The 24271-nt window shown below is 50.4% G+C and overlaps 1 protein-coding gene across 8 annotated transcripts in view; it reads right to left on the reverse strand.

Moving 5' to 3' along the window:
• Window positions 1–24271, reverse strand: part of RERE (arginine-glutamic acid dipeptide repeats) — a 354724-nt gene that overhangs the window by 185361 nt on the left and 145092 nt on the right. For all 8 annotated transcript variants that reach the window (XM_040427222.1, XM_040427238.1, XM_040427218.1 and 5 more), the window contains one exon: window positions 8841–9292. In XM_040427222.1, the coding sequence (XP_040283156.1) occupies window positions 8841–9147 (307 nt within the window). In that variant the 5' untranslated portion in view covers window positions 9148–9292. The remainder of the gene's footprint in view (window positions 1–8840; window positions 9293–24271) is intronic.

The following is a 24271-nucleotide window of genomic DNA, read 5'->3' on the forward strand; positions in this document are numbered from 1 at the left end:
TTAAAAAAAAATTTTTTTTTAAATCGCACCCTTGCACTGTGTATGAGGACTGTCTGTCAAAATGGACAAAACAGGACATGTCCTATTTTCTGAGGGCTGTCATCATTTTAGTTTTTTGTATTGATGGCCTATCCTTAACATTGGCCATCAATATATAACAGGTGAGGGCCCAACACCCCCCTCCCCATCGGCGATTTCAGAGTAGCTCTGATGCCAGAACGACACAGCGCCATGCATTGTCTAGTGGACGGAGCTGGTTACTGCAGTTACAAGCCCTGTCCACTGTAAAAAGCTGTGCAATTCTGGCGCTGACTTCCTGCAGGGGGTGGCTAAATCCAGGAGCTTTTTAGGTGTATTTTTTTCCTCAGCTTGCTTAAAGGGGTTGTCCAAGTTATATTTATATCCTCAGGATAGGTCATCAATATCAGATCGGCTGGGGCCCGACACCCGGCAGCCCCGCTGATCAGCTGTTTGAAGAGAAGGTGCGCGCCGTGCCAGCGCTGCCTCTCCTTCACCGTTTACCTTATAGCCGTTGCATCTGCAGCGGTGAGCAGGTGTAATTACACCCAAGTTGTCCCATTCATCTCAATGGGACGGATCGCTGTATAGGAGCAACCCTTTTAAAGGTCTGCAAAATATCTGCCAAATAGCAAACAACCGTGAAAACTGACAAAACAGGACATGTCCTATTTTCTGATGGCTGTCAAAAAAAAAAAAAAAAAACTTGGACTACCACGGCTCAGAAAATGATGATTACACTTACCGGTAATCGGATTTTCCAGCCTGAATTTAGCTGGAGCCGATAGAGACGGTAAGGTAGAAGGAGAAGACCACGTGGCGGCCTTACAGGTTTGCACAATAGAAACATTAGCCCTTTCCGCCCAGGAGGTAGACTGCGCAAGTAGAAATGTTTCCAGAAGAGATGTAAGGGCTCTTTCACACCTGCGTTATTGCCTTCCGGCATAGAGTTCCGTCGTCGGGGCTCTATGCCGGAAGAATACTGATCAGTTTTATCCTAATGCATTCTGAATGGAGAGAAATCCGTTCAGGATGCATCAGGATGTCTTCAGTTCCGCGGTACGGAACGTTTTTTGGCCGGAGAAAATACCGCAGCATGCTGCGCTTTTTGCTCCGGCCAAAAATCCGGAACACTTGCCGCAAGGCCGGATCCGGGATCAATGCCCATTGAAAGGCATTGATCCGGACCCGGCCTTAAGCTAAACGTCGTTTCGGCGCAATGCCGGAGCCGACATTTAGCTTTTTCTGAATGGTTACCATGGCTGCCGGGACGCTAAAGTCCTGACAGCCATGGTAAGTGTAGCGGGGAGCGGGGGAGCAGTGTACTTACCGTCCGTGCGGCTCCCCGGGCGCTCCAGAGTGACGTCAGGGCGCCCCAAGCACATGGATCACGTGATCCATGTGATCACGTCATCCATGCGCATGGGGCGCTCTGACGTCATTCTGGAGCGCCCCGGGAGCCGCACGGACTGTAAGTATACCGCTCCCCCGCTCCCTGCTCCTACTATGGCAACCAGGACTTTAATAGCGTCCTGGGTGCCATAGTAACACTGAAAGCATTTTGAAGACGGCTCAGTCTTCAAATGCTTTCAGTACACTTGCGTTGTTACGGATCCGGCAGGCACCTCCGGCAACGGAAGTGCATGCCGGATCCCAACAACGCAAGTGTGAAAGAGGCCTAAGCCAGAGAAAAAAAGGACCTAAGCTATCTGGCTAGTGAACTCTACGAGGCCGCCTTACCCTTATTTATGCCAGAAAAAGGAAACAAAGTGCAGAGGGCTTTCTCCAATCCTTAGTTACCTCTAAGTAACGTATCAAGCATCTCCTAATATCCAGACAGTGGCAACTTATTCCTTTTGATCCCTGGGTTTATCAAAAGTGATCGAAAAGTAATTAAAGGGAGTCTGTCACCAGCATTTCACTTTTTTAACCCTTCCCACAGCTCCCTAGCATGCTTACAGTTAATAAAAACGTTACCTCTGGCATCAATCCTGGACTTATAGAACCCTCAAAAATGATTTTATAAGATATGCAAATGAGGGCTCGCAAGTGCCCAGGGCGGCGTTACTCTTAGGTGCCCTGCTTGCTCAGCCTTCTCATTGCGTCCCCCCGCCCCTTCCTACCCTCTGCCCGCCCATCCTTTCCCTCTGACCGCCTTTGTACTAACTTGTTATGCTGCCGATATCCCGCGCCGGTGCACTCATTCCTTTGGCCAGCGCATGCGCACTGCGATGCCCATTCCTTGTACAGCATCACAGTAACTATTGCGCAGTAACAAAAAGTGAAATGCTGGTGACAGACTCCCTTTAAAGCTAAGAATACCCAGATGGAAGCATAGGGAATCTAAAAGCTAACTAGAGGTCCGACCTTAAAGAAAAAGTGTCGAATCAATAACATCCTAGGAAATTTTAATACTGGACATTATATTTAAATCTAGAACAATCTTATAAAAGAAATCTCATATGGGTTTCTCATCAAGTGTTTATCAAAATAATCATAACAGATTTTAACACAACATCTGAGGCTACTTTCACACTAGCGTTGTTTTAATCCGGCGTTCAATTCCGACACCGGAACTGCCCGCCGGATCCGGAAAAAACGTGTGAAAACGGATTACATTTGAATCCTGATCAGGATTTTGATCACAATAAAAAAATGCATTGCAAAAAACGGATCCGCCATTTATGAACTAACTTTTTTTTCACATTTTTCGAGTTTAACATGCAAAAGCCGGATCCGGTTTGACTGAACACACAGCGCCGGATCCGGCGTTAATGCAAGTCAATGGGAAAAAGACCGGATCCGGCGTTCAGTCAAAGTGTTCAGGATTTTTGGCCGGAGGTAAAAATACAGCAGGCTACGTTTTTCTGAAAAGCCTGATCAGTCAAAAAGACTGAAGTGAAGACATTCTGATGCATCCTGAACGGATTACTCTCCATTCAGAATGCATTAGGATAAAACTGATCAGTTCTTTTCTGGATTTGAGCCCCTAGGACGGAACTCAGCGCCTGAAAAGAAAAACGCTAGTGTGAAAGTACCCTTAGAGAAGTACTTATCTTGACAAGGAATGACCAACTGCAGAGGATTGCTGAACACAGATTCCTTTGGTGCAGAATATATTGTGAGACAGATGCTTTGGTCCAAGATCCACTGGAGGCCCTGTGTTAAATTTACCAGAAGAACTTTAGACTTCAATTTTACTCGCAATCTGGCATCCATGATGGAAAACTACCATGGCATCCATCCCCCGGAGGAGCTCAGGGTCTGCCGCAAGAGGTCCAAAGAGCACACGGGATCCTTGAGCTTTGGAATTCTAGATTGGCGGCAAGTATAGAGTTTGCTGGAGAGCCATACCTCCTGTACGCCATCCAGACTAAATGTTCTAGTCCATCTTATTACTCCCCAAAAGGAGCCATATAGGGCTTTGTTGCTACGCCATTCATACTGTAGTCTATTCAAGCAATATGGTCCAGCTCATCTTCTCACTCTTCATCAAGAGAATTAGAGGGCTTTGTTGGAGTGCTATGCCTATTGTAGACTATTAAACTACAAATTGACAACCAAACATAGCCACAGAACTAGTTCACCCTGCATGCATAGCCACCAAGATAGACTGCCACAAGGACATGGAAGCACCTCAGGCACCGCTGGTCACATAGACACCCACTCAGAGCCAAGTACATTCATCCAGACACTGCTGCATGAGCGGTCAACTATTTAGACATGGCAACAGAAGACACCAGCCATGCAGACACAGCCCCCAGGAGCCGTCCCCCATGCAGACACGGCTCCAGAAGCTGTCAGCCATGTGGAGCTGTCCGCCGATCAACACAACCGCACTAGATAAACCCAGGAGCAGAAACAGACAGCAAGAGCAGTCATCCCAGCATAAACACAGAAGCAATCAGCTCCCTAGGTACATGAGGCCAGACAGGCACAGGCTCAAAAGGCAGCCCGCCAGACAGGCACAGGCTCAAAAGGCAGCCCGCCAGACAGGCACAGGCTCAAAAGGCAGCCCGCCAGACAGGCACAGGCTCAAAAGGCAGCCCGCCAGACAGGCACAGGCTCAAAAGGCAGCCCGCCAGACAGGCACAGGCTCAAAAGGCAGCCCGCCAGACAGGCACAGGCTCAAAAGGCAGCCCGCCAGACAGGCACAGGCTCAAAAGGCAGCCCGCCAGACAGGCACAGGCTCAAAAGGCAGCCCGCCAGACAGGCACAGGCTCAAAAGGCAGCCCGCCAGACAGGCACAGGCTCAAAAGGCAGCCCGCCAGACAGGCACAGGCTCAAAAGGCAGCCCGCCAGACAGGCACAGGCTCAAAAGGCAGCCCGCCAGACAGGCACAGGCTCAAAAGGCAGCCCGCCAGACAGGCACAGGCTCAAAAGGCAGCCCGCCAGACAGGCACAGGCTCAAAAGGCAGCCCGCCAGACAGGCACAGGCTCAAAAGGCAGCCCGCCAGACAGGCACAGGCTCAAAAGGCAGCCCGCCAGACAGGCACAGGCTCAAAAGGCAGCCCGCCAGACAGGCACAGGCTCAAAAGGCAGCCCGCCAGACAGGCACAGGCTCAAAAGGCAGCCCGCCAGACAGGCACAGGCTCAAAAGGCAGCCCGCCAGACAGGCACAGGCTCAAAAGGCAGCCCGCCAGACAGGCACAGGCTCAAAAGGCAGCCCGCCAGACAGGCACAGGCTCAAAAGGCAGCCCGCCAGACCGGCACAGGCTCAAAAGGCAGCCCGCCAGACCGGCACAGGCTCAAAAGGCAGCCCGCCAGACCGGCACAGGCTCAAAAGGCAGCCCGCCAGACCGGCACAGGCTCAAAAGGCAGCCCGCCAGACCGGCACAGGCTCAAAAGGCAGCCCGCCAGACCGGCACAGGCTCAAAAGGCAGCCCGCCAGACCGGCACAGGCTCAAAAGGCAGCCCGCCAGACCGGCACAGGCTCAAAAGGCAGCCCGCCAGACCGGCACAGGCTCAAAAGGCAGCCCGCCAGACAGGCACAGGCTCAAAAGGCAGCCTGCCAGACAGGCACAGGCTCAAAAGGCAGCCCGCCAGACAGGCACAGGCTCAAGACAGTCAGCCAAACAGGCACAGGCTCAAGACAGTCAGCCAAACAGGCACAGTCTCACAGGCATTCAGTCGACCAGGCATAGACTCTACAGGCATTAGGCGACCAGGCATAAATGCTACAGGTGTTTAGGCGACCAGGCATAAATGCTACAGGTGTTCAGCCGACAAGTCAGACGCTGTAGGTGCAAGCCAACCAATTAAGACTCAACAGGCGTTCATATGACAGGGGCGTACAGCCGACCAGGCGTTCAGCTGACTAGACAGACGCAACAGGCGTTCAGTTGATCAGGTGTTTAACAAAGCAGGTATAATGCAAGACAATCAACCAACCAGGCCCCAAAGCCAAGAGGCCGACAACCAGGCCCCAAAGCCAAGAGGCCGACAACCAGGCCCCAAAGCCAAGAGGCCGACAACCAGGCCCCAAAGCCAAGAGGCCGACAACCAGGCCCCAAAGCCAAGAGGCCGACAACCAGGCCCCAAGGCCAAGAGGCCGACAACCAGGCCCCAAGGCCAAGAGGCCGACAACCAGGCCCCAAGGCCAAGAGGCCGACAACCAGGCCCCAAGGCCAAGAGGCCGACAACCAGGCCCCAAGGCCAAGAGGCCGACAACCAGGCCCCAAGGCCAAGAGGCCGACAACCAGGCCCCAAGGCCAAGAGGCCGACAACCAGGCCCCAAGGCCAAGAGGCCGACAACCAGGCCCCAAGGCCAAGAGGCCGACAACCAGGCCCCAAGGCCAAGAGGCCGACAACCAGGCCCCAAGGCCAAGAGGCCGACAACCAGGCCCCAAGGCCAAGAGGCCGACAACCAGGCCCCAAGGCCAAGAGGCCGACAACCAGGCCCCAAGGAATTCAGCCGGATTCATACCAACCACATAACACAAATGTTTGCTGTATGACCTAAGTACAACCATTATAAGGAGTGCCTTCTTTCACAGCCCCCAGGGACAGGAAACCTGCATGATCTAGGCTCCTTCTTCCTCGTCTGAGCAGCAGGCCGGAGAATGCACAGGAATACATGTTCCCTCCGTGGATCCGGGCTGCATGCAGTGGAACGCAATACCCCCCTGGGGCTGCTTCCTCTTACCAATGGATCTGGGCTCCAAAGGTCGTGTGGCCTTACTCCACTGGAGGGGCCCATGCACCTGCTGCAAGAACCAGACAGATGGCCCGAACCCCTTGCCCAACTCCTAGGGTCCTGTCAGCCCAACCTATGGGCGATAGACCCAAGCAGGTATTACCACATAGCCCTCCAGAACATTTCTGGGACTTCCAGACTAGCAGTACCTGAAAAGAAAACTGAAGGTCTCCTTCAGGGACAGGAAACCACTGAGGTGGGAGAGAGGGTCCATCTTATTATTCAGCAGTTTCCTGTCCCTGGGGGAAGATCCTCTCTCTCTGTGGTGCTGTCGGGGGGGGGGGGGAGGCTGTATGCTGGCCGTGTGTATACGCCCTTAGGGTCCATTCACACATCCGCAAAATGGGTCCGCATCCGTTCCGCATTTTTGCAGAATGGGTGCAGACCCATTTATTTTCAATGGGGCCGGAATTCGCTTATCCACACTCCCGCACTCGCTTATCCACACTCCCGCACTCGCTTATCCACACTCCCGCACTCGCTTATCCACACTCCCGCACTCGCTTATCCACACTCCCGCACTCGCTCTTCAGATTACGCAAAAAAATAGAACATGTCATATTCTTGTCTGCAATTGCGGACAAGATTAGGAATTTTCTATTATAATGCCGGCAATGTGCAGTCCGCAAATGCAAAACACTTACGGACGTGTGAATGGACCCTTAGATGATTATCCAGCTCACACGTCCAGACACATGATGTGCACATTTGAAAGCTTTCGCTGGTATATTGATGGGAACGGCATGACGACTAAGGAGTGGCCTCATACAACACAACCACCGCATCCACATAAATAATGTAATCGCCCTGAGTTTTCTATTAGCCCAGTGCAAATACCAGAAGTTTGCTTGTATCAATACGGATTATTTATCACACTATTTCCAGGCAGCCCTGTGACATCAGCCAGTGAGTGCATGCACCTTGTTGTATGGCTAGAAGATGGCAGGCCGTCTATCATCATAATACTTTTAGCTCACAGGCTCCAATATCCAACCAGAGGAACAGCACAACACTGCGTTAAAAGGGGTTATCTAGGAAATTATAATGATGACCTATTCTGAGGAGAGGTTAGTGGGGGTCCAAGTCCTGGAAACCCCACCAATTAGCTGTTCGAGGGAGCCACTGCAGACACTGGAGCCCTGGAGAGCTCAGCCGGCTCACAGAAGCTCGCCAAGCACAGTGCCACACATAGTATAGTGGCAGTGTCTGGTATTGCAGCTCGGCCCCATTTACTTCAATGGGGCAGAGCTTCAACTAGGCCATGTGACCAATGTGCGGTGACATCACATGGACCAGGAAGAGGCTGCAGCGAACACGAAGCACCGGCCTCTCCTAACAGCTGATCTGCAGGGGTCCCAGTTTCGGACCCCCACTGATCTGATATTAATGGCCTATACTGAAAGAGAGGCAGTATATTTAGTGTTAGGGACCCATCTGCGGAAGCCACCTTGATGCCTGGTAGATGGGCCCGACACGTATGTGCGCCAAGAGCTTCCATTAACTCATTTATAGTCTGTATTGTACCACTTTTTTTCGAATGACCCCCATTTCTTAGCTCTATTGTTTGTATGTATAATGGTGTGCAGCCATTTTGTTTTTTTATAACTATCCTGAGGATAGGCCATCAATATTCTTTCAGTTTAGCGGTTGTTCACCCCTGGAGAACTTTCATGCAGACCCCCAAAGTGGCCAGACCCGTGGTGTAATTCATACCTACCTGGCACCCACCGCTGGGTTCCGGCTCCTTCACTGTCCTGCAGGTTCCGCAGGTCCTGGGTCTCCCCCATGTCAACATTTGGTTAGATGCAGCGTTTCACTCATGTGTTATTTCACTGCATCAGGTAACGCATGGGTGACATCACTGGGTAAAGAGGTCACGTGACCCACATCAAACCGGATGTTGAAACAGGAAAAAATGGGACCTGCAAAGCCAGCAAGGCAACAATGGAGACAGAATGCCGCAGAAGGAATAGGGCAAGTATGATTACCACCGCTGGTCCAGCCACGCTATAATTGTGTAGAAAACATCCCCAGGGTGGTGGTGGGGAACCGCGTTAATGTAAAAACTACATTTTTGAGAAAGCCTAACAAGCCAGGGAATGCGTTACCTGTGGTGATGGGACCGCAGGACCCCTGCTGATCAGCACAATAAGGGGTTTATGCAGGCACAAGTATCTCCACACAGGGAGAACATACAAACTCCATGAATATGTTGTCCTTGGTTAGATTCCACCTCAGATCCCAGCGCTGCAAGGCACCAGTGCTAACCACTGAGCCACCCATAGTTTGTGTATAGGTGATGAGTTTTGATGGTAGGAAAACCCCTTTAAATGCAGTCTACCATAGAAGGTACACATCGGCAGCTTTTCAAGGGCAATGAGGCTTAAAACATGATGTGAACAGGGCCTTACTAAACCCAAGATCACTGTTTGCCTGCACATTTACATGGAACACTTACTGCGTCTCTAACCCAGCCATCATTACAAACCGGGCAATTATGTTTTACAAGGATACGCTAATGCTATCATATTCCTAAAGGTGGCATTCTCATTACGAAGACGAAACAAACAACTTTATTGCTGGCATCTCAGGAGAGCGCAAATTACATATTATAGAAGTGTCTTACCTCCTGGTTTGTATATCACATCGTCCTCTGTGACGAAAGATGTAATCTCCCCATTGGTGGCCCTCTCATAGCGGGACTTCTTCTTTGGCAGCTTTTTCTTGTTTTTCTTGGCAGCCTCCTCCGCCGTCGTGCCACTGTTCTCATTATCCTCGTCCTCACTGTGGTCACTCTCGGCATAGTTTTTGGCACCGCCTTCCAGAGTGCAGCTGCGCCGTGGTCGCGAGTTCTCCCCATCGCGTGTTTTATCCCTCTTTTCTCTCTCCCGATCCCGATCCTTGTCTTTATCTTTCTCTTTGTCGGCCGTCATGATTCGCCACGTGCCTTCTTCTGTCCTCTCACGGCTGGGCCTCCGTGAAAGGTAGACAGTGAGCCTGGGCTTCAGTCTTCTGAATTTATCACGCAGTTCCAGGAAAAATTGGACCACTCCAACAACCCCAGCGCTTCAAAAAGCTCTGTGCAAAGGAAGATGAAAAGGAGAAATAATTACACAGGGATCAACCCCTTCACAAACAGTTATCCGCTATAAAAACAATCATTCAAGGAAGTGCTACATAATATCACATCAATGATCATATCCGCATCAATAGCCTTGACTGCAGAGGGATAGAAAATTATATTATAACACACAATATAAAAACAGACAATACTTGAATAAAAACACTGCCTGCTTTTGTCGGCCTATTTCCAGGATCGAGGAAGGTGAGTGACATCAAATATTACACCCCAGTTATCTAGTTACGGGAGCAGAGATAGGTCATTGCATACCCTGCTCAGAGTCTGGGAAAGCCGGGTAAATAACCCCAAGTCCAACCTATGGCACGCAAGCCAACAAAAAGGTTTACTAGCAACATAAGGGTACGTTCACACAGAATCATTTTAACATTGACAGTCTATCCTAAAGATAAGCCATCAATATATGACAGTCGAGGGGCCCAACAAACACCCCTCCCCCCGTTCAGTGATTTCAGAGTAGCTCTGATGCCAGAACTGCACAGCGCTATTCAGTCTAGTGGATGAAGCTGGTTACTGCAGGCTGCTCCCACTGAAGTGAATGGGAGTGGCATTGTATTTACAAGCTCTGCCGACTGCACGAAGCTGGGCAGTTCTGCCGCCGACTTCATGCAGGGGTGGGGGTTGCGTAGGGGAATGAAGGGGGCGGCTAAATCCAAGAGCTTTTTAGGTGTATTCTTTTTTTCAGCTGCATTTTCAGCTTGCTTAAAGGCCTGCAAAATATCTGCCAAATAGCAAACAACCGGATTGGGGGAAATTTTTTTTTTTTTTTAATGAATTAAAAAATAAAATCAGCTTCTAAACCACTTCAACGCAATGACATGCCATTTCTATAGGTACTTTTTTGAAAACAGCAGCATAAAAATGCATAATGTGTGAACTACGGTGTGTATTTCGCATTGAAAACAATGGGAAGTTGTTTTCAAGCGAAAAGGAGATTTTTGGTCAAACACCTGTAAAATCTTTTTCTCGTCTTTTCCATTGGGGGACACAGACCATGGGTATAGCCTAGGTCATTACTAGGAGGAGACACTATGCAAATAGAAAAAGAAAGCTACTCCTCCCTGGGCTATACCCCCATGTTCCACCGGAAGGACCCCAGTGCGTGCAAAAGCAGTAGGAGAAGGAGACCAAAGCCATAGAGACCAGAACAACGAAATACCGCCATCGGACCGAAAACATTCAGGACCCGAAGAACTAAACCAACCCTTCCTACAACAGGTAAGAATGGGATGGAGCCGTGTCCCCCAATGGAAAAGACGAGAAAAAGATTTTACGGGTGAGCTTCAAAAAAAATCTCCTTTACTCGCACATTCCATTGGGGGACACAGACCATGGGACGTCCTAGAGCAGTCCATGGGGTGGGAAAAAACCGGCACCTCCAGGAGAAAACGCTCAGCGGTCAAACAGGAACCACCGCCTGCAATACCTTGCGCCCAAGGACAGCATCAGCCGATGCCAAAGAGTGCAACTGGTAAAACTTGGTAAAAGGTATGCAAGGAAGACCAAGTGGCCGCCTTACAAAGTTGAGAAGCCGAGGCGTGATTACGCCTAGCCCAGGAGGCCCCCACCGCCCTGGTGGAGTGTGCGGTAACCCCGGCTGGGGGAACCCTGCTACGGGCACGATATACCGTGGTAATAGCCGACCGAATCCATCGGGCTACCGAGACCTTGGAAGCCGCCAGACCTTTACGAGGCCCTTCCAGAATCACGAAAAGGGAATCCGAACGGCGTAAAGAGGCAGTCACCGACAGGTACACACGCAGAGCCCGGACAACGTCCAGGGAATGGAGAGCGCGCTCCTTGCGGTTCGCCGGAGATGGACAAAAAGAGGGCAGGACTATATCTTCATTAAGGTGGAAGGCGGAGACCACCATGGGCAAAAATGAAGGGACCGGGCGCAGCACCGCCTTATCCTGATGGAAAACCAAAAAAGGCTCCCTACAGGAAAGCGCGGCCAGTTCCGATACCCTCCTGATTGAGGTGATCGCCACCAAAAAAAACACCTTCCAGGTGAGAAGATTCAAAGAAACCTCCCTCAAAGGTTCAAAGGGAGCCAAATGGAAGGAAGACAGAACCAAGTTCAAGTCCCAGGGGAGGAACATACGGAGGGGCCGAATGCGCCACCCCTTGTAGTAAGGTCCTCACTGGACCGAGCAGAGCCAGGGATCGCTGAAAGAAAATGGCCAGAGCAGAGACCTGACCCTTCAGAGAGCTCAAGGACATTCCCATCTCAAGACCCGACTGGAGAAAGGAGAGGACCACCGGAACCGAGAAACGAAGGGGAAAAACACTGAGTTTCTCACAAAAGACAAGAAAGGCCTTCCAGGTACGATCGTATATACGGGATGAAACTGGTTTTCTGGCCTTGATCATGGTCTTCACCAGAGTCCGAGAAGCCCCTCTTCTTCAGGATGGCGGTCTCAACAGCCACGCCATTAAACGCAGTGACCGTAAAATTCTGGTGGAAGAGTGGTCCTTGAGACAGTAGGTCCTCCCTGAGAGGAAGAGGCCACGGCACGTCTGCCAGCATCCGAGTGACGTCCGAGAACCAGGCGCGACGCGACCAATCGGGGGCGATGAGAATGGTCGGAATCCCTTCCAACGTGATCTTGTGCAGGACCTTCGGTAGTAGAGGCAGAGGTGGAAAGCCATAAAGGAGAGGGAAGCCTCGCCACGAAGACACCAGCGCGTCCACCCCGTACGCCTCCGGGTCGCGAGCACGGGCCAGAAACGTGGGAACCTTGTTGTTGAGCCTGGACGCCATCAGGTCGACATCCGGGCGGCACCACCGGCGACAGATGTCCTCGAAAACATCCGGATTTAAGGACCCCTCTTCTGGATCCACCGTGTTGCGGCTGAGAAAGTCCGCCTTCCAATTGTCGATTCCCGGGATGTACACTGCCGACAGTACTCGAAAATGAGTCTCCGCCCACTGGAGGATCCTCTCCGCCTCCTGCATCACCGTCCAGCTGCGGGTCCCGCCCTGGTGGTTGACGTAAGCCACAGCGGTGGCATTGTCTGACTGGACCCTTACTGGGAGACCTGCCAGGAGATGAGTCCAGTGAGAAAAGGAGAGGAAAATCGCTCTGAGCTCCAGCACGCTGATCGGAAGGCGGGCCTCCGCCGCCGACCAAAGCCCCTGCACCGTCCGGGTCTGTAGAACACCACCCCAACCTAGGAGGCTGGCGTCGGTGGTGACGACCGTCCAGGAGATCGGAAGAAAGGACCTCCCTGAAATCAAGTTTTGGGGGGGGGAAAGCCACCACAAGAGGTCCGCCCGAACCCGAGGAGGCAGACGGACTCGAGAGGCTAGACCGTGCGACGTCCTGTCCCAAAAGGACAGAATCACCCGGTGTAGAGGCTGGGCATAGGGGACGGCCGCGAAGGAGGCCACCATCAGCCCCAGAACCCTCATGCACTCCCGGATGGAGAGTCTTCGAGAGCGCAGTAGGAGAGATACCGACTCCTGAATTCGAGAGGACTTGGAACTCGGCAGGAATATCAGAGCTGCCATGGTGTCCAGAACCATCCCTAGGAAGGTCAACCTCTGTGAGGAGAGAAGAGATGACTTCTGGACATTGATCAGCCAGCCGAACTGCTCCAGAGTCTGAACAGTGATCCAGATGCTGTCCCTGGCCAGGGGAAGGGAGGAAGCCTTCATCAGTATGTCGTCCAGGTAGGGCAACAGAGATATGCCCCTGTTACGGAGGAGCGCTGCCAAGCTCTTCGTGAATACCCGAGAGGCCGTAGCTAGCCCAAAGGGCAGGGCGACAAACTGGTAATGCTGCCCTCCGACAGTGAAGCGCAGAAACCTGTGGTGAGATTCTGCTATAGGGACATGCAAATAGGAGTCTTGTATGTCCACCGATGCGAGGAATTCCCCTGGAAGAGGAGAAGCAATAACGGATCGGAGGGACTCCATCCGTAACCTCCGGACCCGAAGAGACCTGTTTAACAGCTTCAGATCTAGAACAGGCCGCACCGATCCCTCCTTCTTTGGCACCAAGAATAAGTTGGAGTAGAAACCTGCGCCTTGCTCCTCCAATGGGACTGGGACAATCACTCCCCTGTCCAAAAGGGAAGAGACCGCCTGCAAAAGAGCCGAAGCCCCGACCGGATCCCCCGGAACCCGAGAAGAGAAGAAACGATCCGGAGGCCTGGAAGCGAATTGTTACAATTTCCAGGGCCCAGGCATCCTGGATATGATCTCTCCAAACCTGTTGAAAGGAGAGCAATCGGCCCCCCACCGTAAGAAGTGGGGGCGCCCCTTCAGGCGGAAGACTGCTTGGGAGAAGCCGGGCGGGCTGACTGTGGCTGCAAGCGCCAGGAAGGCTAGGGCTTAAAGGTAGGTTTCTTACGGGAGTCCCGAGAGCCACCCGGGAAGGGGGCCGCCGCAGATCTGGAAGAGGAGAAGCGACGAAAGGACTGGTTCCTAGAACCGGAGGACCGACCTACAAAAGGTGCGCTTGGATCTAGATTGGGGCAGGTTAGTACTCTTGCCCCCTGTCGCGTCCGAGATGATCTCGTCCAGCTTAGCACCAAAAAGCCTGGAACCCGAAAAGGGGAGGTTAGTGAGGGAACGCTTAGAGGAAGCGTCAGCGTCCCAAACCTTCAACCAGACTTCTCTACGCTGTGTGACCGAAAGGGCCAAGATAAGCGCAAAGAGAATGCTAACATCAAAGGAAGCTTCGCAGAGAAACTTCGTAGCCTGCGACATCTGGAGGCCAAAATTCACGGTGTCCGCAGAGGCATCCTGCTCCGCCAGGTACTGATGGTGGCGCTGCAACCATACGGAAAGTGCTCTGGATACCCAGGCCGAGGCGAAAGCGGGCCGCAGGCCAGTGCCTGCCAGAGTGAAGATGGCTTTGGACAGAGAATCCAAACGCCTGTCCACTGCATCCCGTAGAGACGAACCGTCCAAGACAGGAATGGCCGTATTCTTAGCTAATCTGGCCACCGGCGGGTCAACCTTAGGAAGAGAAGACCACTGCTGCACATTTTCTGCAGGAAATGGATAAAGAGTACCCATACGTTTCGTAGCAGAAAAACTATGATTCGGGCGGTCCCAGGCCTTAGAGAGGACCTTGTCGAACTCGCCATGTATGGGGAATACAACCGTTTGAGGTTTCCTCGAGTGAAAAAGAGGGAATTCCTGGCTACCAGCGGAAGGAGATTCCCCCAGGATATCGAAAGAATCCCGGACCGCTACCACCAAGTCTGCCACCATAGTGGACAGCTTGGGCGAGGGCTCCAGCTCTGTGGCCTCATCAGAACTGGATCTTTCCCCTTCCGATCTATGATCTCTATGAGGAGGGGAAGTGTCTGAACGGGCCTCTAGGCGAGGAGGGGGAAGCAGAATCATCCGAGGAAGGATGTTGCTGTGTACGCTGCCTCTTAGTGGTTGAGCGTCCCCTGTGGGAACCACTGGGAAGCGGTATCGTGGTAGCCACAGGATCCGTAGACGCCATGCGCTCCATGAAGGCCATGGCGGCCCGAGAGACTTGGGCTAAGTCAGCGGCTGCCCTAGAAATGGCAGAGGCCCAAGCGGGTTCCGCGGGCTCCGACAGGGCGGAGGGAGAGGGGGGAGGAGAGGATGATCCTGTCCAGAGGCAAGGCAAGAGTCACAGGACCCGGAGACAGAAAGTGGCAAGCCGCAAACTTTACATAGCCCCAGTGGGGCCAGAGGGGCCGACTTGGATTTTTGTGAGGCCCCAGGTTTTGGCATGATGGCGGTAATCCTGCAATGGAAGGGGCGAGGGTCTTCTCCCGTTCCTGCAGCACGCAACCGGGACAGAGTGGAGCTGGGAGCAGCCTAGAGCGCTGACCTGGAAGTAGCAGAAGACAGAGCGCCACGCACAAATCGCGTCAGAAGGGGGGAAACCCCCGCGCACGCGGGAAATATGAAAAGAAGACGCGGCTGCCGGAAAGGTAGGAGGGTCCACCCCCTAGACACCGCCGAGTGAGGCCGGGAAGTTGCCGCTTATGTAGCGATACCCCAGACAGGTATCCTCTCCCCCTTCAAACCCCCCACCAAGCGGCCCTAGCGTCACACCGGGAGACAGGGGAGGCAGTGTACTTATCTGCGTCCTGTAGTCTTCGCCCTCAAATCCACACCAGCGGAGGTCACCTCTCAGTCAGCTGGCACAAGGAGTGGCAGTGATCTGGGGGAGGGCAGGAAGGTGACTCCGAATCTGTAAGGCCGCCGGAGCTACAGATCGAGCCCGGTTCCACTTAACTTCTGGGGGAGGGTGGGAGGTAGCCGGGGACGTCAATTCGACCCCGGCGCTTGCTCCACCAAGAGACCAGGGAAGCAGTATTGCGACCCTGCGTCCACTGCAGCAAAAAATAAATAAACGGGAGTAGAGAGAATGTCATCCTCCTTATCCGACACTAAGCAAGAACTGGGGTCCTTCCGGTGGAACATGGGGGTATAGCCCAGGGAGGAGGAGCTTTCTTTTTCTATTTGCATAGTGTCTCCTCCTAGTAATGACCTAGGCTATACCCATGGTCTGTGTCCCCCAATGGAATGTGCGAGAAAGAACATTTTACCGCATAACACGTTTTTTGTTTTCTTTGTTTTTACGTGGCATTATACACTGCGCATTTTGTCTTGCATGCTTAGGGCTGGCCATACATAACAGTGGGAGCGGCCAACCAGCTAGTGTGTATGGGGCTGTCCCAACAATCCACTGACGGTAGATGCCCGGGGACAGAAGGATCAGGCTGTGGGATTTCAACATGCCTAATCTTTTTGACTGGCAGCGCCTTCCCCTGCTCCCTACTGAAGGTATACTATATACAAAAACAGTTGGATGACGCTACCAGCTCTGCCCATTACAATACAGAGAGCCCAGTGTCTGCTCCGCTACACGTTGAGGGCTATTCTCGTATTCGTTTTCCAAGAATACACAGCATAATAAAAACTGTCTACGTTGAAAATGTCAATTTCCAGGTCAGTGTGACTGAGCCAAACCATAACCGTCCAACTGAGGCCAATGGAAATAGAAGACAATTTCAAGGTGATGGGATTTTTATTGTAATGTAAACTCCACGGGTCATCGGCCATCTACCGGCTCTTTCCTGCCGATGAATCATAAGCCAAACATTTGCGCTGATTTATTCACTTCTAATACAAAACCCAGCTTCCTCTCCGGCCTTCCTGTTGAAAGTCAATGAAGCTAAACAGACCCACAGGCCTGACTTATCTTTTCTGGGAATCTTAGAAGTCTTCTCCGATGTTTTTTTTTTAAGGAAAGGGGGGGGGGGGGGGGGGGGGGGGATGTACCAGCTCCATAAGCTGACAGCATCCAGCAATGAGTCCACCGGATCATGGACTTCCTCAAGCAGATCACATTTCAGCTTCCCCCCCCCCCCCCCCCCCCCCCTTTTCCAATCTCAGCATATGTTTTCACAATGATGAGCGGATCAGAAAGAGTGACACCCCGAACAATACATCCATTTATATGGCGTAATACCCCACACACTGACGACACAGCTCCAGGGACTGGGGGGGGGGGGGGGGGGGGAGAGAAAGAGCACAGGCGCGGAGCAAAGACGGGATCTGGTATTAAGCACCTTATTAGGATTAAACCTCAGTGATCCTAGAGGAAATGCTGTGTGAATTAATCCTTTATTGCTTTCAGATTCATATCTCCACCAGTCCCTGAACACTTTGTTCTTCCACAATGTCAGCTAACTGAGCCTGAACACTGAGCAGCGCCTCCGCCTCATTCCTTTCCATTGTCCTCATGAAGGGGGGGGGCCTGGAGATAAAAATCACTAACGGTTGTCATCTGTACCGCGTGTGGGGCCATTTATCACCACTCCTGCCTTCAGCCGCAAAAAGGAAACGGTAAACAAGATGCAAGAGCCGCCGCCACCCCCCCCACCTTCCTCGTGTCCTTGGTTCAAGCCTATGGGTATGACTTCTTCCATTCCCAAATTAGAAGCTATTCGGAGAGAGGGGCGCAACAATATACAGAATGAGACATTGAAATCCATTCATAAAGCAACCTAGAGCAGTCATGTCATTGTGCTTCAACGTGACCTGTTCTAAAGCTTGCCTACAGGGGGCAGATTTAACAATTATAGTTAATGACCTGATCTGGAGAGAGAACCATTAGCGAGTATCCTCCTGTGTTGTGGAGCAGTGGCAATGAAATATCACGGGAAAGATAGGAATAGGTCTCATTCCTTAGGAGTATCCTACGTATCAAGGCCAACGTATCACATGTATGACCAGCTTTAGTCTGGTGTAACGCCTACGGAGGAGAAGCAAATGATAAGTGGTGTCCAGAAACAGTCCACTGCATGCAGATCTATAATGTCCCAGATGCATACAAAAGAAGATGTCCTATAAAAGTACTAAGCGATAATCTGACAATTATGGTGACGCCTCCACCGAACAAAGATGAGAACAAACAAGGGGTGGAGGTAGTATCTTAGCAGGGATAGAGCCCAGATGAGGTCATGAAGACACGATGACATAGGACATCACAGCAAATCACTTAAGGCTTCCCTGAATGAGCCTGTATTAGGTTCTGCTGTCCCAGCCAGGCGTGTTTCCAAAAGAGACGCTTGGCTTAGGGATTTCTCCCTCCATCTGCACAACGTCTCGGTATAAAATGTTCCAGATACGGATCAGGCTGCACATCAAGAACTCTCCCTCCGCAGCCCCCAACATTTTATCAAGAGCAGGGTGTTAGGACATCAAAAACTGACAGGGAAGACGGCAAAGCAATCCAGAAGCGGTGGGTTAAATCGATGGCCACAAGAGGTATTAGGAGATATTTTCCAGGCGAGACGCAGTGCTAAGCTTTTCCCTGCACCTCCAATTTAGACACCACAGGGAGAAACACAGATATGTAAAACTGAAAGCAGCTGGATAGTGGAGCGATCAGCAGAGAATACATCAGGCCGACTACGAGACGGGTGACAAAGACGAGATGGAATATAAAACATGGGAAGGATATTGCGTCTGAGCCGGCCATGCTGTGAGGGCTAATGACAACGCTCGCCTAGTCCCATTGTGTGCAGCCACGACGCATTGAGGAGAGGAAAAAATAAAATAAAATAAAAAATCGGGCATTTAAATATTACCCCGTCCTTAAAATGCGGTAAACGAGAAGCAGCGTGTATTGGAAAGGTCAGGTGACAGAACATAGCATAGAGACTTGTTTCAGAGGAGCCATGCTGCGAGCGCTCAGCACTACCTGGCACCTCGTGACACCATCAATGTACAGCAGGCACCGAGCATAAACAAATCAAGCGTACAGGAACCCATCCAGTGCCCGCCGTCCTGCCCTCCTCATCTAATGGAACTGATTAACACAGAGCTGCTCGACTGTGCCCAGGAGCTCCTTCAGTGCATCTGCCTAGCAGCAGGATAATTGGGATCGCCGGACGCTGCTGCAGAGCTTACAAGAAAACCTCAAATCTGCTTGGCATCGGTGATACCACAGAAAAAAGCAGCGGATCTTGTGGCCCCCATATGGTAATTGGGGGTGCAAATTACCCAAAATGATAAAACACAAATTCCAAAAGCGATTCGATAATAAAAGGTTCAAAATAAAATCGAATGAATGAGCGCGGGCTGCAGGGAATTCTGTATGTAGTTTATATCGGAGTATGGCATGGAAGGGATCTTGATATTTCAAACTCAAAATATTCATATGATAAATAAAAGGGTTAAAAAAAATTCGCTCAAAATAACTATGGGGGGACCAATCACTAGGTTTTTCCACTGTGATCTAGGGCAGGGGTGCACACCCTGCGGCCCGGGGTCCACTTGTAGCCCCAACCATCAGAAAGCAGACATATATACGTGAGCCCCAATAGTTCTGAAAAGCATGGCCGTCAGATAGTGTCTGTTCCAGTGTTCTCCTGATGGATTGGAATTCATCACCTGTCAGACATTTATAGAATGCACTTTCAGTATGCCATAATATTGCTGATTGAACACCCCTTTAAGTTTTATTGTGGCCCTTGGGAGTTGTACAGTCCGATAATGTGGCCCTCAAACCAGATAAAGGTTGGGTTAGGAGTGATCTAGAGCGGAGATACACGACCTATGGTACGTGCACTTACCATGTCTCTAATATGCACTACGTGTATGACAGCGGTCAGCAACCTTCGGCACTCCGGCTGCTATGAAAGTACAACTCCCAGCATGAACACTTTACTTGGCTGTTCTTCGAAATTCCTACAGAAGTGAAAGGAGGATTCTGGGAGTTGTAGTTTCAGAATAGCTGGAGGCTGCTGGTGACTGGTGTATCATGACTCAGGGGTACTGCGATGAAATCTACTTGAGTAAAGGTACAGTTAATAGAAAACAGCGCTTCTCGATTCTGGATCTTCTGGAAAGTCCAATTAAAGGGGTTGTCCAGGTATCGTCTCAGGCCTGATCTGGCACTGGGCATGGAGAAACCACTAAAATTCAAGCAGGAAACCATCCAATTCAGACATATGGAGACGATTTTTTCAGTGTCCTATTTAGATGTTCACCAACACTTTGTAGTCCAATATACTTCCTGCTCTTGGATTGGGCAGTACTGAGGTGGCCAATCAGAGGGTGGCCTTCCAAATGCACAGTATGCATGAGGTGGTCTCAGAAGTGGTGTGGACATCTTGGATGGCAGAAGAAGCGCCTGGGAAAGGTCGGATCTACAGCTGATCAGATGGAAATGAGGTTACCAGGTAAGTGTTCTGATCGTTCCCTAGTTAATGTGGGTTTTTGTTCTTGAACCAGAGGGTCGCTTTAAATATTTTAGGAGAATAGCCTGAGAAATCAGCGGTCATCAGCTGCTGCTAGTACCCGTCCAAGGCCTGAAAACCTCTCCAGCATCTGTACAGTACAGTTAATGCATTTATTCTGGAGCCTGGCCACACATTCATTTCATTGAGTCACTGAGAACAGCTTCTTGGTTTGTGGGTCAAGAATCTTTCCCTGGGTGACAGCTAATGTCCTGCACCTTCATAGTAAAGCCTGCGTGAACGAGGAGAATATAAATCAGGCTGTGGCTCAGAATTAAAGAGCTCTCTATGCACAAAGAGGAGCTGTGATTGGCACAGGGCACCGCCGATGCCATACAGTCCTGTATGGTTACACCATACAGGCGAGAAACCAACCCATTCTGCAACCTGCATGTCTATGGCAGCGTCACCTGTACTTACGGAAATATCACACCTACAATGTCCATCAGAGCAAAAGAAGATCTGGCAAACTGAACTAGACAGGTCTGCAACATAAGACGGGAGACGTGATAAGGAAAGCCATCATGATAGCAAGTGGGCGAAAGCCGAATGAGGAAAGGAACAGATTACTCATGAGAAACAAGTGGAACTGGGGGTTGGGAGAAAGCCAGAAGAAAGATGGCCAGAACCCCAAATTGGGCCTCAGTAGTAAAAAGTATGAAGGTGTATATCCATGACCCGGTTATGGCATGATCTGAACACATATGTCCAAGATGTAAGAACGTTTTCCCTCAACATAGCCCAAGTACCATTATACTAGAATATTTTTAATGGGCAACTGCAGAACTTTCCAAGTTTGATAACTCTCCCCCAATTGGGTAAACAGCAGCAGACCCACCGGGCACTGACAGTACAGTATTTCTATTGCCATATGTCAGGTCCTTCTGCTGCTGCTGCTAAACGCGGTACTATGAAGTCCGACTTAAGTGTCAATTTTCACAGCTTCCAAAATATGCGTGCTCCTTGCCATCATGGATTTACCACTTGGATCCAGAGACCGCAGTAAAGCTAAATCTAAGCACACAGACCTTCTAAAAAGCATCAGAGGGCCCTGGCTTCTTTACAGCAGTATACGGGAGCTCTCCCAAATTAGACAGAAATTACAGAGCATGGCAGGAGCTCATGGGTGGGGGCCGAATCACATCCCAGAAATCAAGAGACCTAACGTACTGTAGAGGTTTTTTTTTTTTCTTTTTCTTAACTTAATTGGGCAGGTTTTTAAATAAAATCCTCTTGCAGCATGGCATCTCATACCCTAGTGCAGACTCCACATGCCCAAAGAAAAGCCAGCGGGAGGCGACCAACTGGGCGGAATACCCTGCCATTACTTCCCTCTTCTGCCACTCGCTCTACACACCTGGAGCTCATTAGCAGAGCAACAGTACCCCCCCTAACACATCCACTCTGTACATTAATACCCAGCTAAAGAATGGATGGGCTCCCGCCGACAAGCATGCCCAGATATTATGAAAGCACAAGGCACAGGGAGGCAGAAAGACAAATATCTTGCAAGAAACCTATGAGCTACGAGATAAAATATTCAGACACCAAAGTGTGTGGAAGGGAAGCTCATTTTTCTGGTTTCAGCTGGCCAGGACAGATACATCTTTTAACAAGATCTGTGTTGGTCATGTATTCCAAGTTCTTTATAAAAAACACAGACAGACAGGACCATTCTTCTGCTCACCCACTGGCAGATGAAAGGAGCTCTGTGCTCTAAAACGCCAGTCTGAGGTGCGCCTGCCGCTCTATTAAGCCTTAGGCGACTTTCACACTAGCGTTAAAATTTTCTGGTATTGAGATCAGTCATAGGGTCTCAATACCGGAAAAGAAACTTCAGTTTTGTCCCCATTCATTGTCAATGGGGACAAAACGTAATTGAACGCACCAAAATGCATTCCGTTCCGTTCTCATACCGGAGAACAAACCACAGCATGCTTTCCGTCCTGGGATGCTTTCTCTGTCACAATAGAAAACGGATCAGTCCCCCATTGACTTTCAATGGAGTTCATGACAGATCCGTCTTGGCTATGTTACAGATAATACAAACGGATCTGTTCATAACGTATGCAGATAGTTGTACTATCAGTAACGGAAGCGTTTTTTCTGAGCCCTGCCGGATCCAGTAAAAACGCTAGTGTGAAAGTAGCCTTAGCGGGGGTCATGTAAGAGAACGTCAGTGCTACTAAATGCTTACAAAATGCCTCGTTGATACAGTATGTGCGCCAAATGCAAAGTCTTTTCATCCCTTAAATGTTTGCTGCTCAACATACTGTCATCTGCTGACCATCTAGCAGTATCAGACTCAGCAGAACTCTAAAGGCTTTCTCCACTGTTGCAGTCTACTTTTTATTTGTCCCAATGAGCCTAGTGTAAGTGTAACACCAAGCAACTTTCCAAGTGGTCTTGATTTAAAACCGGCCAAGCATTCTGTTCCTACAGCTTCCATGGAGGCCTACGTGTCTCCATGGTAACAGACTACAAACAGGCCTCGGTGTGGCCTGAATACTGCCATCCACGTGTTCTCCACTTCATACTAACATACATGAGATCAGTTAGCAAAAACTGTGGTACTAATGTAAGGGTGACTACAGGAGTAGGACTACGGAGGATTGGTTTGTAGTACATAATCGTGGAGAGACAACATTCGGCAAAGGTGCTGAAGACACAAAACTGTAGGAGATCTTTAATCAAGACTGGATGCCCAATTATTCTTTTTAGATGCAATAGAGCAAAAATAAATAATAAAAAAAAATTAAAAAAGTTGTTGCGAGGGGGAACATGGATCTTAATTCTTAAACCTCTTCTTTAGGGTTCGTTCACACGACCGTTGGTGCCCCGAACCCGTATTGCGGACCGCATTTGCGGATCCGCAATACACGGGCACCGTTCCGCAATACACGGGCACGGATGCGAACCCATTCATTTCAATGGGTCCGCAAATCCAGAACGGTGCGGAACGGAACACTACAGAGTGCTTTCTGGGGTTCCGTTCCGTGCCTCCGCACTGCAAAAAGATAGAACATGCTCTATCTTTTTGTGGAACAGAGGGATCGCAGACCACTTTGCACATGGCCGCCGGGGTGATTCTAGCTAGGCCTGTAAATATAATATAAATATATATATATATATATATATATATATATATATATATATATATATATATATATATATATATATATATATATATATATATATATATACATATACACACACACACACACACGTGTATATATACACACATACATACACACACGTATATAGCTATTTAAGTCCCCCAGGTTTCTTTGTAAACTTCTTAGGCCTCTTTCACACTTGCGTTGTTGGGATCCGGCATGCACTTCCGTTGCCGGAGGTGCCTGCCGGATCCGTAACAACGCAAGTGTACTGAAAGCATTTGAAGACGGAACCGTCTTCCAAATGCTTTCAGTGTTACTATGGCACCCAGGACGCTATTAAAGTCCTGGTTGCCATAGTAGGAGCGGGGAGCGGTATACTTACAGTCCGTGCGGCTCCCCGGGCGCTCCAGAATGACGTCAGAGCGCCCCATGCGCATGGATGACGTGACCCATGTGATCACGTGATCCATGCGCTTGGGGCGCCCTGACGTCACTCTGGAGCGCCCGGGGAGCCGCACGGACGTAAGTACACTGCTCCCCGCTCCCCGCTACACTTACCATGGCTGTCAGGACTTTAGCGTCCCGGCAGCCATGGTAACTATTCAGAAAAAGCTAAAAGTCGGGTCCGGCAATGCGCCGAAACGACGTTTAGCTTAAGGCCGGATCCGGATCAATGCCTTTCAATGGGCATTGATCCCGGATCCGGCCTTGCGGCAAGTCTCCAGGATTTTTGGCCGGAGCAAAAAGCGCAGCATGCTGCGGTATTTTCTCCGGCCAAAAAACGTTCCGTACCGGAACTGAAGACATCCTGATGCATCCTGAACGGATTACTCTCCATTCAGAATGCATTAGGATAATCCTGATCAGTATTCTTCCGGCATAGAGTCCCGACGACGGAACTCTATGCCGGAAGACAAGAACGCAGGTGTGAAAGAGCCCTTATACCAACCTGTGTTCCGCACTCGCTACATAAAAACCTGCATTTGCGTGTGATATGTGTACATGTGTATGTAATATATGTTTGGATATATTCATGTGGATTACAAG

Source organism: Bufo bufo, chromosome 1 (genome assembly GCF_905171765.1).
Source record: "Bufo bufo chromosome 1, aBufBuf1.1, whole genome shotgun sequence".
Classification (NCBI taxonomy): Eukaryota; Metazoa; Chordata; class Amphibia; order Anura; family Bufonidae; genus Bufo; species Bufo bufo.